Here is a 16,782-nt window from a genome sequence, read left to right as displayed (position 1 = left end):
TTTCCTCACCTATAAAAATACAGATGTTAGGATCTCCAAAGGATCCTAAATTCTATAATCTAATGAAAATAACAGTATAAAAATTTTATTTTGAGTGTTTTTTCCCCTACTGACTCTAGGCACAAATACACAGGCACAAAGCTCACCACCAATTAAAGCTAATGAACCAGTAAGTTTTCCACATTTAGATCCCTCAAATACAGACTTATCATTAAAGTAAACTTTATAAACTGTATTAAGAAAGCATCTTGCTTTATGCATCAATTTAAGAATCTCACTTTAACTTTAAAAAGGCTGTACTTCATTAAATTCATCCCTAGCACGCTAAAGTCTACTTAGAGAGATAGGACCAGAGGAAGAGGGTGAATCAAACATTATCTATTGTCATTAATCCTAATCTACATCAAAAAGGTGGTCTGCTTTGGTTGGTTATCTCAAATTATCTTGTGTGTATTATTAGGTCCAAATCCATTCCTCTGTCGCTAAGAAAAGGCAGGGATTTGACTGTTTTAAACCCATGGACAGGTCTTAAAGAATTTAAAACAGCTACAACTTTGTCCTCATTTGAAAAGGTTCTCTAACGGAGCCCAGAATGCTGAGATTTGGAAGAGCTCTTAGACATTTTCTACTCCAAGCTCACTGTTAATACTGATGAGTAAAGTGAAGCCCAGGACAGGGTAAAATGAATGGCCAAAACCACACCAAGTTTCCCAACTCGCAGACCAGTTTCTTTAAACTACAGACCATTTTCTCTCAGAGTGTGAGATAAAACCATAAAAAATTTTTCTCAGAGCAGTTTTTGAGAAAAACAAGGTTACTTTCCCCTGACCCTGGGACACAACAGCCAACTCAGAAACCACAATTAAGCACCCATTCAAGCACTGAGATACAGCCAGACAGGCTCTCAAAATACGTGGATGGCAACAAAGGAAGACTTCCTTAGGAATATATTTCTCATAATTAACAATAAAGATTTTTTTTAAAAAACTGGTTCTGTGTATAAAATTTCACTCTTTGGATCATGTACCAGGAGTGAACTAATTGTAAAACCCAAGTAATTATTAAATAGGCAATGAAAAAAGTACAGATCATACTTACATCAGCTATATTTAAAACTTGCCTCATATTTGAAAAGAAGGTCCAAACATTCTAATGTACTATTAACAGAGGCAGACATGAAAGATTCATTCTTTAACTGCTCTCCATCAGACGTATGAGTAGAAGTACACAGCAACGAATACAAAGCTCTTCCTGCTTGAAAATGCAGGGGGAAAAAATCTACCAATTAAAATTATCTCAAACTTCAAATTTCTACTTAGATGTTTCACTCATTATTGAAAAGATCCAAAACCAAATTATTTCAAATTTTATTCAGTCTTCAACTGAATGCTTTCATGCAACTGGAAATGAGACTAGTTTATCTTTAGCAAACTTCACCTGGGAAAGTATATGACAAAAATTTCTAAATATTTTTTTGCTTTTGCTAAAGTGCTGACATTTACCAACACAAAATATGTACGTCCTACAGATAAAATTTTTCACTTAATTTCCAATAGAACTTACAGGTTCCACACTTAGAGGCCAGTGAACTTATAACTCAATGAGACACTTTATCATTAAATACATATTACAATATATTAATGCAATCTCAAATGTAAAAATACAACAGGGAAACATTATTTCAACATGAATGTGTCAGTATGGGATGATTACACTTTGCTTCATTTAACAGATTAAAAGGTATACCGGACTTGTATACCAAATATATAATATGTATAACAAAACCATTTAACCTCTATCAAAGTATAGTAACACTTCAGTAATCCAGTGACTGTTGTTACGCTTGATTCTAAAGTACAGTATTACCCAACTTGAAAGAGCTGATATTGGGTAGTTAACCAAGTATACTAATGTTTCTTAATCAGTGTCATTAAAGTCTTCTTTCCAGATCCTTGAGTTTCAATTTATCAAAATTTCCAAGGCCTAGAGTTGAAGTTTCATACAAATCCAAAAACAACCAATCACAGACTTAGGTTATAAATACCTAAGATGTGAAGAATCCACATGGTCAATTTTTTTTTGTTTTGTTTTAATTATACTATCTTTAGAAAACCAAAGGTAAGTATAAAAGGGTTTGCCCTAGAAGCACAGGGACTGAGACCAGATTCAAAACCCCTCATTACCAGTGTTGTACCAGATGCCTGGAATTACAGTGGCAGAGTGGGTTTTAGAAGGTGGGATTTTTTTTAAAGGCTTAATTTTCCTAGACTGTTTTGAACACTTCGATAACATCTTTTTTTCAAAATGTCAGGCATCTTTATTAAAGGAAAAGCTTTTCTACTGAGTGGCTTCAGGATCTCTCAACTTTCATGGTACAACAATTAAACCCTTCTCCTGAACAGATAGACTGAACTGTGTTCAACCCTGGCACATAACAAAATCATTAAATCTAAGATGCCTCATTTGACAGATGCCTCATTAAATTCATCACAAAGTTGAGGTAAGAGACGCCTTTGAAAAAGGGGGAAAAAACACCTGTTAACTCTAAGAAAACTTAGAACTGCTCTCTCAAAATCCGCATAGAGCTTCACTCACGTGAAACAGAAGACATTAATAGTATGTGGCACATCCAAAATCTCCTCCCATGGGAGAAATGCCTCTGTGTGTACGTGTGTTCAGCACATCCCTGGGGACTCAAGCAGGATGGAAGGCTGAAGAATCAGGGCACGTATCACCAGTTGCTTAACAAAATTCCACAAATTCAATACAACAAATGTTTAAATTAAAATGTCGAGTATTATACAAGGCTTGGATCATATACAAGGTCAATGAATGATATGTTACCAATAAGTCAAAATCAGGGTTCCAAAAAGAAAGAAAATAAGAAACAACACCTTGCTCTTTAAAAAATCATCTTTGGATGACCAATCATTTAAGGTAGCTGATTTAATAATCTTATAGCAACAAAAGGATACAACTTCCAAGACAGAAACTTTACAAACTAATTTACACACATTAAGCCCTACCATTAGCACAAAAGACACACTACTTTAGGAATAACTATGAATGCAGGGAGCATAGGTTACTTTCTAAGCTCTATATTACATATGAATCATAAACATTGTACAATACCATACTGACACCAATAAAGCACTATTGATTACTAAAATACAAGTCATTCTATTTTTAAATAAAAGGTTTAAGCAAACCTTTCGTGATGGTTATTTTCAATACCTCCAAGTAAGGCTATCTTTTTAAGGAGCCAAATTGTCACACCTCTACTCTCAAAAGTTACCCACTTTTCAGATGAAGTGCTAACTCTCTCTAGCCAATGAAAATTTACAGTTTAACAAGTGAGGCATGCTTGGATATGAGAATAAAGAGTCAGTAGGTAAACTTCATTTCATACCAACTCAATGCAAGAATGACTACTTGCGATCAGAATACTGAGAACAGTTCAGTATTCTTTCTGGACCGTCTAACTTGCCAGTCTTGGTTCTTCACGTTTTTAAAGACAGCATGATAAAGATAGGATCATCCACATTTCACAAGGAATAATACCACTTTGGACTAGAGCATTGTATCACCTCATTACCAACAAAAATAGTATATTTTCTGAATGCTTTTAAAAAAAACAAGAAAAAATTCAAGTGTAAATGAAATTCAGCACCAATTCATGGAAAGTGATATGAATTGCAAAACAGAATAATCCAAGCTCTCTATTCTCAGCTCTGCCAAGGACTGAAAAAACCACAAGCCAGAGGCAAACCTCTCTGCTCACCAGTTTCCCCATCTAAAAAGAGGATTGACACCAACTCCTCCCCAATAATGTTTCTGAAAGAACAAATGAGATAATTTATGTGAAAGCCCTTTTAAGATTTTGAAGATAATAAAACCCAACATATGAAAAGATGTCATCAAACCACAGTTCTAAAGGAAAAGGCAGCATGAGTTTACATCAAAAACAACAAATATAAAATTTAAACATACAAAAACTAAGTTAGACCTTTTGTTCTGAAAATTAAAAGGACTGTTCAAGCACACATGGGTATCACATGTTCATAGCACGTTACTCAATCCTGCTGTAATTATAGTAATAAGATCCTGCTCGTCAATATTACAGCTTAATGCTGAACCACCCTTCTCAGTTTCCACATAGGAAAACATGTAAGGTTTGATCGTTCCCAGAGGAGAAAAAGAGAAATGTGAGAAGGGTAAGGAGATTTTCTCCTGGGCAATCCCAAGAAGTCACACATAAAAATATTTTGTCCAAGGCTCACTAGACACAGTGGGTGCACTCTCCATTCTGTCAACATCTTTTCCCACTATTACAATTTGAACTGAAGTAGCTACACTACTAAATCTAAGAGGTGGTAGAAAAGAGTCAAAAACTAAAAAATAGAGTTCAATACAGCCCTTCATCATTGATTCGGACTCCCCAGAGGGTCCAAAACACAAACTCATTAATGTTTTGAAGTCCATAACTTACGTCAACTTAAATTGTTGAATTTTTGTAACCTAAAATTATTCTCTTACAGGTAAAATTTAAGATGGCTGAATTTAAAAGGAAATTAAGTGTTGATAGACTGTAACATACTTCAGACTAGTAACTTCAGATAAAACCATTTAAATATTTCATATTTTAAATCAGCTAAGAGAATGGTGGTTTGAAAGGTGCCATAACAATTTTCAAGCTAACTTTTCATTAACAACTCTGTAATAGATAGCACCTTTTGTCTAATGCTTTTTAGTTCATTAAAGACTTTCATTTTATTTTACCCAAATAAATATTTAAATATTCAAAGCAATCACGAATGGCTTTCAAAGCCTTTTAAAAATAACAAGTCAGGTTAAAAATACTAAAATTTAAGTGAAAGGTGACCCTCCAGAGAATGAAAGACCTCAGTTGAACAAGAATTCAAAAAAGGCAGCTGACTAGATAAAACTTGATAAACTAGAGAGCAGATAAGGAGCTTAATTTAAAAACAGGACAATATGCAAAGGGTTTCAAAGGCAGCTTCTTAGCCTATCCTTAGCTCCAACTGCATGTATCAACAAAAGTATTATACAGCAAAATACACTTAAAAGTAAATTATATGTAAAATTACAAAAACTCCAAATATGGTACACAACACCCTCTTAAAATGTGTGATCTAAAACAAACATTAATTCTCTTCTTCCTAAGGAAAAGAATTTACTACCAAAATGTAACATTTCCCTGTTGGGTGTCCTGCATTCCACTGCCAAACAGGGATAATTTCTAGGAATCTCCTCCGGCTTGGTACAAACTTTCACTACACGTGAAGTCTTGACAATGTTCTCATAATGAGTGAGACCACCTTATAACAAACCCTTTTATTGGTCAAAAACTAAACTTCTTGCAAAAATGCAAGTGGACTCACTACATGCTAAATCTTGTTTTACGGCAAATGAATATCAACACAGAGACATTTGGTATGTAAACTCAGGATTAAAATAAATTCAACTCTGCATAAAAACCAATAAGCAATTAGACAGCTTTATAACAACCAGGCACCTTCCTTCTAGGACACCTGTACACTGGCTTCAAATTCAAGAATAGGTTTGACAGTGTGTGTGGCTTCCCCATTAGTTATTTTTACTAGTGTATACATAGAGGCAAATACATATTTACGCTGTGCATATAGAAAAGAGCAAGTAAGTTTAGAATGAAGTAACAATTACTGCTTTTCATAAAGAACAAAAGATTAAAATGACCACACCAGAAAGGTAAGATTTAACCACTTGCCACTTTTATACTGAGGTAATTTTTTTGAAATTTCACATCATTCACTTAGAATACTTTAGATACATCTGAAGAGACAAAGGGGAACCAAAGATTCAAATATCCTAACTATGACATCCAAAACCATTCCCATGGACATTCATCACGATCAACATAATCAACCATGAGGAAAACAAAGATTGCAGAGCTTTTTCCATAAAAAAAATATGCTCAATACTGTTTGTTTAACATATCCCTTGCTACATACTTATGTATTTCCTTCAGTGTACTTAGTTTGGTAATAAGAGCATTTATCATTCTCATGTTAACAAAATGTTCTCACTCCAAGTGTGATTATCGCTTCATGCTTTTGTAAAATAAAAGTATTTTACAAATTACATGAGCTACAGGAAACAATGACATAGTTGTTGCTCCTACATTTTTAAAAAATCACCTGTTTTCTAGGCCATCAACTTTTAGACATGTCATCCAGTTAGGACAATATCTTCAGATACTGCAAATATCCTAACTATGACTTATTATGATAAGGTTTTCTTTATAAGACAAAAATACATCCGAAATCCACCTGAATTACAGAAAACACTTCAATGACACTTAGAGGAACACCTCACCAGGAACACTAATGGTGCTGCATATTTCAACGCGGCAGTAAAGCTTTCTTCGTTGAAACTGATTAAACTGCCACTAGGACACAAGCTGGACCAAAAACACATCAGAAAGAATGGCTACAGATCAATGAAGTTACAAGTATAATTATTTTTCCACCATCACGCACAAACTAGAATAGTAAAGTTGTGGAAGATTTAACCTAATTTTGTTAGGCTAATTCTATTCTAAATAAAAATCCTTATCACTGAGAACATAATTCTTCAAATCAGAGGAGGAAAAGGATGCAAACAACTTATAAAGCTCATATATAACAACCAGAATCTATAGATCCCTAACTTAGTGCCAGCTCTAAGTCTTTAACGAAAAGAGAAACATTAGCCACCCCTAGTCAAGAATTTGATCTAACACGTAATTATATTTCAGTAAAGCTGGAATAGATTAACAGAAAAATAAAAAAGAACTTTAATGTAGAACAAAAAAAATTAGGATTTTAAATCACACTCTAACCACTTAAAGTCTTACTGAGATCCCTGTTGCAAGTCACACCGCAACGGTCACTTCTGGCTCTAAAGGCCAGAAATAATAAATGAGAGAAGGAAGAAGGCAAAATCACTTTTGATACAAGATTCAAACTTGCAGAGGAAGTTGAAATAAAGAAAAAAAAAGCTCTGGGAAAAAAAGCATCTAAAAAATCACTCAAAGGATCACATTTCTTAGGTTTCTATAGAGGACTAGGTGCGCAAATAAGCATGACACCTGAACGAGTGCACAGCTGACAAAGAACGAGCTCCTGGGGGTATATTACGCAGGGAAGAGTGTCACGACGCATTCTTGATCACTTTCCTCTGTCTGTATTACATGCACGTGATAATTTACCTGAAATCCCAAACTGCCTCAAATGCAACATGCCCAGAAAGGGAGCCCAAAGGAAACACTCTCATTAATAAATGTACCACTGCCTCTTTGAGGAGTATCTGCTTCCTCGAATTTCCGGTGGTTCTGCCACCTCTTCCACCTTGCTTCCCAACCTCTGCGCCCTCAAGATTGACGAAAACTCGAGGATTAAAAAAATCGCTCACATTACTATTACAGATTGTACGTGAAAGCTGTAAAGTAACAAGACTCCCAAGGACCTGCGTTTACTGTCGGGTTGGGTAAACCCACAGCCGACTTGGCTCATTCCTCGGGCCCTGGAAATGTTTACACCCCACACGTCAAAGTGCAAATGATTTTCTTACCTGCATAGAAGCGGATGAGGCAGCCAATCTCCGAGTCCATTCCTTCCTCCTGCACCCTCCACAACTCCCCAAACCCCAGTTGGAAGAGGTAGTCATTTTGGATCTGCAATGGCTTCTCGTCCGCCTCCAGCCGCCGGGTGGTCTCTCCGTGGAGCTGCACGTACAGGGTGGGCGGTGGAGGCATCTTCTCCGCAGTAACCCCGTTCCCACCCGGGGTTGACGGGGGACCGCTAAGTGTTCCAACTGCCGCCGCCTTTTCCTCCCGAGGCCGATCGCAGGCGGCCTCGCCTGGGCCGTCGACGCCCCTCGGGGCTTTCGGCTGCGGCGGACTCGGGGAGGCCGTCGGGGAAGCCGTCCAGGCGCCCGCTCCCGGCCGCGGCTGCACAGAATGGCCCGGCCGGCGCGGCTGGCCCGGAGCCCCTGTCGGGGCCGGGGTCGGATCGGCCTCGAGCTCTTCGGACGACGACGAGGAGCCGCCGCCGCTGCTGTACGGGTCCAGCCGGTCGGACACGCTCTCGGCACTGGGGCTGAGACTGAAGCTCTCGGTGTCGGAGGCCGGGCCCGCGGCCGGGCCGTCCGGAAGGAGCGGGGCGCCCGGCTCTCCCGGGCTGGAGTCCGAGAGCGCGGGGCTGGTGCGGGGGGCCCGGCGAGCCCATCCGTCCGCGCCGCGGAGCAGCGGCAGGTCCGCGGGAGGGGCGCGCGGCGGGTCCCCGACGGCAGCCGGCCCGCTCCTCCCCGGCGCGGGCCCTAAGTCCTGCGGCGCGGCGGGCGCGAGTCGCGCACCGGCGTCCGGGGGCCGCTCCGCGCCGGCCGCGGGTCCGGGCCCCTTGCCCAGCACCTTCACCACGCCGCCGCCTTTGTGGCCCACCTGCAGCAGGCGGGCGGCCACCTCGCCGGCAGTGGTGTCCAGCGTGCAGAGCACCGGGCGCAGGTAGGTCGAGGCCATATGGCGGTCGAAGACGTGCACGCAGCCCCGCTGGAGCTGGTGCCTCACCCAGTCCCGGTCCGACGGCTGCAGCTGCAGCATCTGCCGGTGCTTCAGGAGCAACGTCTTCCTGTCCAAGCTCCGGGTGCACGCCGAAGCCGAGGCCGAACAGGAGGCGGGGAGGCCGGCGGCTCCGGGGGGGAGCGAGGCGGCAGCGGCCGACGACGACGAGGACGAGGACGAAGACGAGGCGGCGGCGGCCGCGGACAGATTCCTCTTCAGCCGCCCTCTCCGCAGGAGGAGGGAGTTGGCGCCGCTGCCGGCCGCGGACCCCGGGACGGCCCCGCCGGCGGAGGGCAAGGGAGCGCCGCGCCGCCGCCTCCGGCCCGTGCCTCCCGCGCGGCCCGGCAGCGGCCCCGGCTGCGCCCGGCCGGGAGCCTCTTCCCACGCCCCGCCGCCCGGGGCCGCCGGGGTCAGCGCAGGCTCTGGGCTCCGGCCGCCCCCGGCCGCCGCCGCGGCCGCTGGGGCCGGAGTTCGGTCCTCCCCGCTGGCCCCTGGGAGTCGCTGCGCCGTAGCCGCGGCAGCGGGCTCCATTGCGGTGGGGCTCCGCGCTTCCCCCCCAGCTCCGGAGGCAGCGGGCGCAGAGAGAGGCGGTGAGGCGAAGGTGGGAGACGGCGGCGGCGGCGCGCGGAGAAGAGAGAAGCCAATGGCGCTCGCCGCGGCCGTTCCAGGGGATTATGTGGCAATTCGGAGCATTCCGTCGGTGTGTCGGTGTCCCATCCCGCGCGCTCGCCTGCACCGCCGCCCCCGCCCCCCGGCGCGCTCCCCACCCGGGTCGCCGGCTCCCGAGCGCAGGCCCCGCCCGCTGCCCCCACTCGCCGTGGCGAACCAGCCGCGAAGCTGGGCTCATTGAATATTAATCAAGCGCAGGGAGCGGGAAGGCGGGGGGCGGGGGGGGCCGGCAGGGTCGGAGCTCCACGCGGGCCTCATGAATATGTATCAGTAGCCTGACCGCATTCCCGGGAGGAGTGGGGACAGCCGGAGGAGGGCAGGGGGCGGGGCCTCAGGGTAAACAAACATGACGGGTGCGTACGGGGGCGGGGCGGGGGCAATTTCCCTGGAAGTTCCAGCGCGGGCCTCGGAGTTGGGCGGTGGCGAAGAGAGCGGCGCGCGAGGCGCCTCGGGAGTTGTAGTCCTAATGCGGGGACGCACACGCCCGCGGGAAACGTGGCGAACTACAAGCTCCAGAAATCGTTAGGTTTTGCCCGCCCATTGCTGCCAGTAGCTGGCCTTGGGCAGTGGGTACTGTGCCCTCTGCTGTTACACTTTATGCTGGGAAATTTTCATTAGCTAGTACCCAGTCCGCCCACTCCCGCTCCCCAGAAGACTTTCGATTTCCCTGCTAATTGAAAGCTTGGGCTTTCAGGGACCCTAAACGGCACGAAGGTCCCCGGTCCATTTTGCTCACCTCCAGCCATTGTATGAGATACAGATACACAACCCCAGGACCACAGGATAACTGGCCATCAAAGGGCGCCAAACTCACTTTTTCCCAACTTTTTCAAGGCCGGGGATTACAGGCAGTGTCTGGAAATGCTAACTTGGACAGTTTTTCAATGAGCTTGGTGAAAATCGTGCAACCCCACTCCGATCCTCTCCCACTCCTGAGAAGTGGGAAAAGGAAGGAAAGAAAAAGGCAAAGTGCCGGGGTCTCACTTTTTCCCATTGATCTTGAAGTCTGAGGGAACTTAATGGCACAGAAAGCAGTGAAAAATAGAAGAAACTTTGGAATAGATCCATGGTGGGATATGAGATGGGCTGGTCCTGTGTGTTTTCCTATGTCCTCCCTTGTTTTTTCTTTCAACATTCAGAAAAAATTGTTTTCTGCTACAACGTTCAGTTATGGTCTGAAAAGGTGCACTTTGTTATCAGAACAATATTGTAGACTAGACTAGGGTAGTTTACTATTTGTTTAAATTCGGTAAATCTTTTTAATTGAATTACCATTCCCCCAGGTTGTTTTATATATATCTGGTCTTTCGTATCAGACTTTTTCAACTGCATGCTATCCAGTGCTTGCCTTAACTTCAATAAAGTTATTAAATTGAGGGGTCAGAAAGGAGAAGAGAGAGAGAATGCGGAAAGAGAGGGAGGAAGGAAAGAGAAAGAGGTCAACTGGAACTTCTTGCTGAAATAATAGAAATGAATAAGGGCAAGGGAAGTTGTTCTTAGGTTACCTACACAGTCTCATTAAAGAGGATTGGAGGAAGCTACCAGAATGAAAATAAATTATTTCTCTTGATTCTTGAAGTTCCTGAAAATGATTTTCTGTATTTTTCTTTTGAAGTCTTACCCCTTAGCCTCATGAAACTAATTTTTATTCTGCAATTCACTCAACAGCAGAGTTCCATTTTTTAAATTAGGGGGAATACAAACTCTCCAGAGACAGATAAGATAGTCTAGCCACTAACTTAACAAATAATTATAAACATACTATATACCAGTCACTGTATTATACCAATTGAATAAATAAGACACATCCTTGCCTTCATAGAGCTTATAGATTAGAAAGACATTTAACAAGTGAGTGATATAGGGAAGGGGGAAATTCAAGTGCCCTGGGAAGAGAGAAAAATGAACCAAAGGAAACTTACCTAGTCCAGGTAGTCAGAAAAACAAGACCTGAACTTTGGATGAAATTTCCTGGAACAAATGAAACAGTACTTTCTGAAGGATCAAACTCTAAAAGAAAACAGAAAGGCAGAGAAATATGTAATGATATTGAAATGTAAATTTCAACCATACCAATCCATATGTTGTCTTAAGTAGGCCCTCACACAAACTATTAGTTCTAGAAATGAAAAGAATGGTATCTTAATTTAGCCTTCCTTTAATAAGATTAAAAAACAAAATGCATGTTAAATTTCAGTACCGAAACACACACTGTTTACATGCTTTTACATGCATTAGTTCCTAGGTTAATTCCCTAAAAAACTTTAATTTTTGCTGTTAAGAAATAGTATATTAACTCCTATAAATCTGCTTTCTAGAGTTGTATTTCTTTAGCTAATGTAATGAACTCGTTTGTTCTAATCATAAATATTGTTACCATTGGCCATTGGGACCCACTTGTATCCTAAGAAATTATAGTACTCTACTTAATCTAGCCCAGGTTCCTGTCACTTAACTTTTACACAATCACCACAACTCTGCCTTTTTATCCTCTAGAAATTTTGTTTACCCTGAAGCTATTTACAACCAAAACATCTCCTCTCCTCCAAGAGGGAAAATTTTAAAGAAAAAACATTGCTCAGAGAATTTAGTATCCAACCTATTGGTGGGGAGGGTTGGGGAGTCATCAGACATACCTGCCAGCCTTGGTATGAGGGATTACTAAGTGGGGAAAAGAAGGGGAATAATGAATAATGTTAAAGTATCTTAACATGAAGAAAAAGGAGATGCATTCCAGCTTCAGTAAAACAGTGTGTTGTGGGGAAGGGGACAGGGATGAATGTAGAATATAATTTCTACAATCAGAAACTATTTCATGCAGTGTCCATAATCTGAAAAATGCCATTTTCCATTTTACCCAGAATAATAAAAATCAGACTTGAGGGAGAGCAGAAGAACAAGGGTCCACTGTGATCCATCCCTTGTCCTACCTCCAAACCTGCAATCAAGTTATCAGACTTGGGGGTGAGAAGAGAAAAAGAAAGAAAATCAGAGTTCATAAATAGTCCCCTTAATACTGGAGGAACTGGAACCCTGAAATAACAGGCATTGATAAGGCAAGCTTGTACTTAGAGACTGCCAGTATCATGGAACACCATCCAAGCCATCTGAGCCAACCCTAACTACACAATTTCTCTGAATAAGGATTTCGGAAAGGACAAATGTTTCCCACACATCCATGAAATAGCTTCTCCTACTTAAAAGCAGAGTGGGGAATAAGCCAGTATCCTGAAACCCTATAACTCATGAATGTCCCCTACCCTTTAGCTTTCCAAATTCTAATACCACATTTCTGACTCGCCACACTTCTCAAAGAATCACATCTTAAAATGCTAAAAGATAATCCTGAAAAGAAACGACACATATAAAAGTTGCAAATCCTGATGCCAACTTGTTAAAATATTTTCACAACTAAGTATAGGAAAAGAGAACATAATTTTCAATTTACTGCCACAGTTTATTTTATGCTGTGTGACTTGTAACTGACTTGCGGTGTTTTGCATCTAGGTTAAACCTGTTTGCATCCTTAGATCCAAGATAAAAGAAACCATCTTTGGAATTTTTTTTCTAATATAAGCAGTTGGAATTTTAATGGAGACATGAATTGATAGCTGGGATGGTTTCAGTCTGAATTGTTAAAGGCTCAGCTGTGTCCAGAAATAAACTCAGAAAGATGCAATATACAATGTAATACATTTAGTTAGTACATTATGAACAAGGGATGTAATTATAGTTCCACATTTTTATGTCCTTGAGCTACTAGTAGTTTACCCTGCCTAAATTGCTCACTGTTCACTCATTGTTTTTTACTAGGAGGGACCCATTTAGCAAATTATTGCACTAATGCACTAAATGGGCCCCAGGTGGCCAAGCTGAATGCGTATGTTCCCTACTAACTGGCAGGATGAGACCTTCTAGTCTCTCAGAAGCCTTACCCTGCCCTCACAAAACTTAATATTTGAAATCAATCAAGAGCTTACATCACCACTATCATTTTAGATAGTCCGCTTTATAGATCTAGTTTGATAGCCTTTCAGACTTTAGTGCATGCTTTTAAATTCCATAATTCTTTGTCTTTTCCTTATTTCTCACATCCTGCCTTACAGAAATAAACAAATGTGTTATTTGTCACAACAATGAAGTCTTAGACCAAGAAATAGACACCACATAATCCCACCCTTTCCAGTAACAGTATAAATTACCTGGGACATTCATTCAAAAAATATTTATTGAACTTTTATGTGTAGGTACCATTTACCCCCAGTAAAGAGTAGAGACAAAAATATCTGCTCTAAGGAAGCTCATATGTAGGCATTATCATTCTTATTTAATCTTTAGTTAAAATTGACCTACTTTCTTTTGTGTAGATGGTTCTTGTTTAAGATAAATGGGATACATGAAAATTTAGATAAATTATATATTAATATTTCTTCCCAAAGTATTTACTATTCCTCTTATATATGAATTTATCATACAATTGTTTTAAATACTGGGCTTCTATAATATTTATACGTGTAAAATATATTAATTTAAAAAACTGACTTACACCCAGCTGTTTAGAAATTCATTTTGAGTTCTAACCTGTCCCAAGAGCCTCATACCTCTTTGCATCAAGATTCATATCTAATAAAGATCCTTCCTACACCATCCCAAAGCATTTCCCTTGGATTTGATGTGACTAAAAATAGAAAAGTATACTACAGATAATGATTCCCTATACTTATAGTCATTAATTATAGCCTGAAGAAAGAGTGTGGGTATTCACTATTTTTTTGTTGTTGTTCCCGAATAGAAAGGTGATAGGAGATTACAAAATAGAGAGATTACAATCAGTCTCCAGAAATCTCACCCTTTCCCCCACTACTTCCCAATATATCCCTTAGCCTGAACTCCTATGTATTTGTTTCTTAGAGCTGCTGTAACAAAGCACCATGAACTGGATGGCTCAAAACAATAGAAATGTATTCTCTCACAGTTCTGGGGGCCAGAAGTCCAAATTCTAGGTCAGTGGGACCATGCTTCCTCTGAAGTCTCTAGGGGGGAATCTTTTCTAGCTTCATCCAGTCTCTGGTGGTTTCCAGCATCCTTCGCTTGGAACTGCATCCTCCAACCTCTGCCTCATGGTATCTGTTGCTTCATGGCCTTCTCCTTGTGACTTGTGCCCAAATATTCCTCTTATAAGGATACCAGTCATTTGATCAGGGCTCACTTTCATCCATTATGATCGCAACTTAATCACATCTGCAAAGAGCCTATCTCCAAATAAGGTCACATGCTGAGGTTCTAGCTAGATGCAAATTGTGGGAGGGACACTCCAGAAACACTAGGTGTTTTATATTGCTCCTCAGGAGTGACAACCTGAAATTTATTAGACTTCTAGATTTCAGGGATTAGTAACTCCCCCCAACCCCTGCCAAAGAAATTGGTGGGCAAACTAGGGTTATTAACTTTTTACTCATTCATTTAAATATTCACTTCATCTCTATTGTACATCAGGCACCATGCTAGGTCTGTGGAGAGGAGAGTGACTAAAACATTTATAAGCATTGTCCTCCAAAACATTTTAAAAATATAAATACAGTAAAAAGTACAATTTAAGATACAATAAAAGTAGGTAAGACAAATCTTGTCTAAAAGGGGGTCCCTTTAAATTGAAAAAGTTAACTTTATGAAAAACTCCTTATCTTGTCCCTTTTTTCTCTCATATTAGCACAGATCAAGAAAAACACCAAACCAGTGCCAGATCTCAGACTGGTATTTGGGAATCACAGCACTAGTGTTTGCAAAGAGTGGCCGTCTCTAGTGCTCTTACATTCAATAGGCAATAATAGATGACTAGGGTCAATACAGAGCAACAGTGTTCAAGAATTTACAGTTTTACAGCATCTGTTATCATATATGGATCAAATATTACAAAACTTGACCACTGCACCAGTACCGTATAAAATGTATGATCTTGCCACTGTACCTCCGTGATAACAGTGGGGCAGGAAAAACAAGCAGAGGGGTTGATGCTCAGGCGGGGTGTATTAATAAATCGGATATAATGATGGTGACAATGGCAGGACTGCATTATCAGCCTTCTACACATTTCACAACTTGAAAGGTGGCTTAATGTAATATTTTGGGGGACTTTAAAAATATTCAAGGTTGGAAGTCAGAAGTCTGCATGTTGTTCTATTCTGTGCTATTTAGTAATATGACCTTGAGAGGACATTTGACCTCAAGGAAGTTTCAGTTACCAATTTATGAACTGAAGGGGTCGAGCTAGTTTCCCTAAAATCTCTTCTAGGTCCCCAAAAATTTCTGATTCTGGCTAAAAGCAAAATAGTCTAATTTGGAATATTGGCAAATGTTTTCGTTAGTCACAAAGCAGAACCTTCACATTCAGATGTGATGGATTTCAAATAGAACACCTTTTAAGACTGATTCTTGCCATTTAAAATAATTTTAATGCATTTAAATAACTGCAGGTTTATTCTGACATTTAAGAAAACTGGTAGGTTTTCAGTCCTTTGAAATCTGACTTTGTCATGAATAAGAACCACTCCATGACAACAAGAGCCACAGCTTCAAATTCCCAAACTCCAAAGTCTTTATCAATTTTCTGTTTTGTGGCCACAGATGGGTAGCAATCTCATTAACACAAAGTAAGGTCAGCTCACAGAAGCCAGAACATCAATCCCAGAAAGTGTATGTGTACCAGCAGACATGGACAAGAGTGCCACTAGCAGCCACGGTTAACAATGCAAACCTGGAATCCACTCGACTATCTGTCAACAGTAGAAAGGTGGCACAGTCCCACAGTGAAATACCAACATGGCAACCAAATGAATAAATGATTACAACATTAGGCAATATGAATGAATCTTAAAAGCACGTTGAGTTGAAAGAAACCAGACCCAGCAAAACACTTACCATATGATTCCATTTATATAAAGTTCAAGAACAAGCCAAACTAATTTGTTTTTTTTTTTTTTAGGGATACAATTTAGGCAGTAAAGCTGAAATAAAAGGAAAAGGAAGTAGTGAATCAGCTAGATGGAAGTGAGTGGACTGGGACTGGGAAAGGGCACATGGTGGCCTCAGGGACACTGGCTATGCTCTGTGTCTTGACCAAGGTGGTTACCTGGGTTTCCGTTTTTTAAACACTGTGTTCAGCTGTACATTTGTGTCTTACAGACTTTCCTATTTGTGTTATACTTCAGGACAAAAGTGTTTTTTTTGTTATAGTCTGAATTCCTATGTTTTGTCGATAATTAAGAGTTTAAAGTTATATGCTGTTTCCTGCTACTAGCTTAATTCATTTAGAATTTCATTGATAATTTAAAACAATTGATAAATTATAAATCTAACATAATTTAAGAAAGAACTTTAAACATTACTTTATTCCTAAGAGTCATAAATTCATTATAGAAAGCTTGGACAATAATGAAAACTAGAAAGATGATCCAAAAAAAAGTCCAGTGGCCCAACTCATTTTCATGTATTTCCTCCCAGGTTTTTTATGCACG

General features: G+C 41.0%; 1 protein-coding gene across 1 annotated transcript in view; it reads right to left on the bottom strand.

Moving 5' to 3' along the window:
• Positions 1–9,274, bottom strand: part of PHLPP1 (PH domain and leucine rich repeat protein phosphatase 1) — a 198,348-nt gene extending 189,074 nt beyond the window's left edge. The window contains exon 1 of the mRNA XM_073213186.1: positions 7,612–9,274. Within this exon, the coding sequence (XP_073069287.1) occupies positions 7,612–9,130 (1,519 nt within the window). The 5' untranslated portion in view covers positions 9,131–9,274. The remainder of the gene's footprint in view (positions 1–7,611) is intronic.
• Positions 9,275–16,782: the final 7,508 nt, after the last annotated feature.

Source organism: Manis javanica, chromosome 9 (assembly GCF_040802235.1).
Source record: "Manis javanica isolate MJ-LG chromosome 9, MJ_LKY, whole genome shotgun sequence".
NCBI lineage: Eukaryota > Metazoa > Chordata > Mammalia > Pholidota > Manidae > Manis > Manis javanica.
This window is presented reverse-complemented; position numbering and strand designations above follow the sequence as displayed.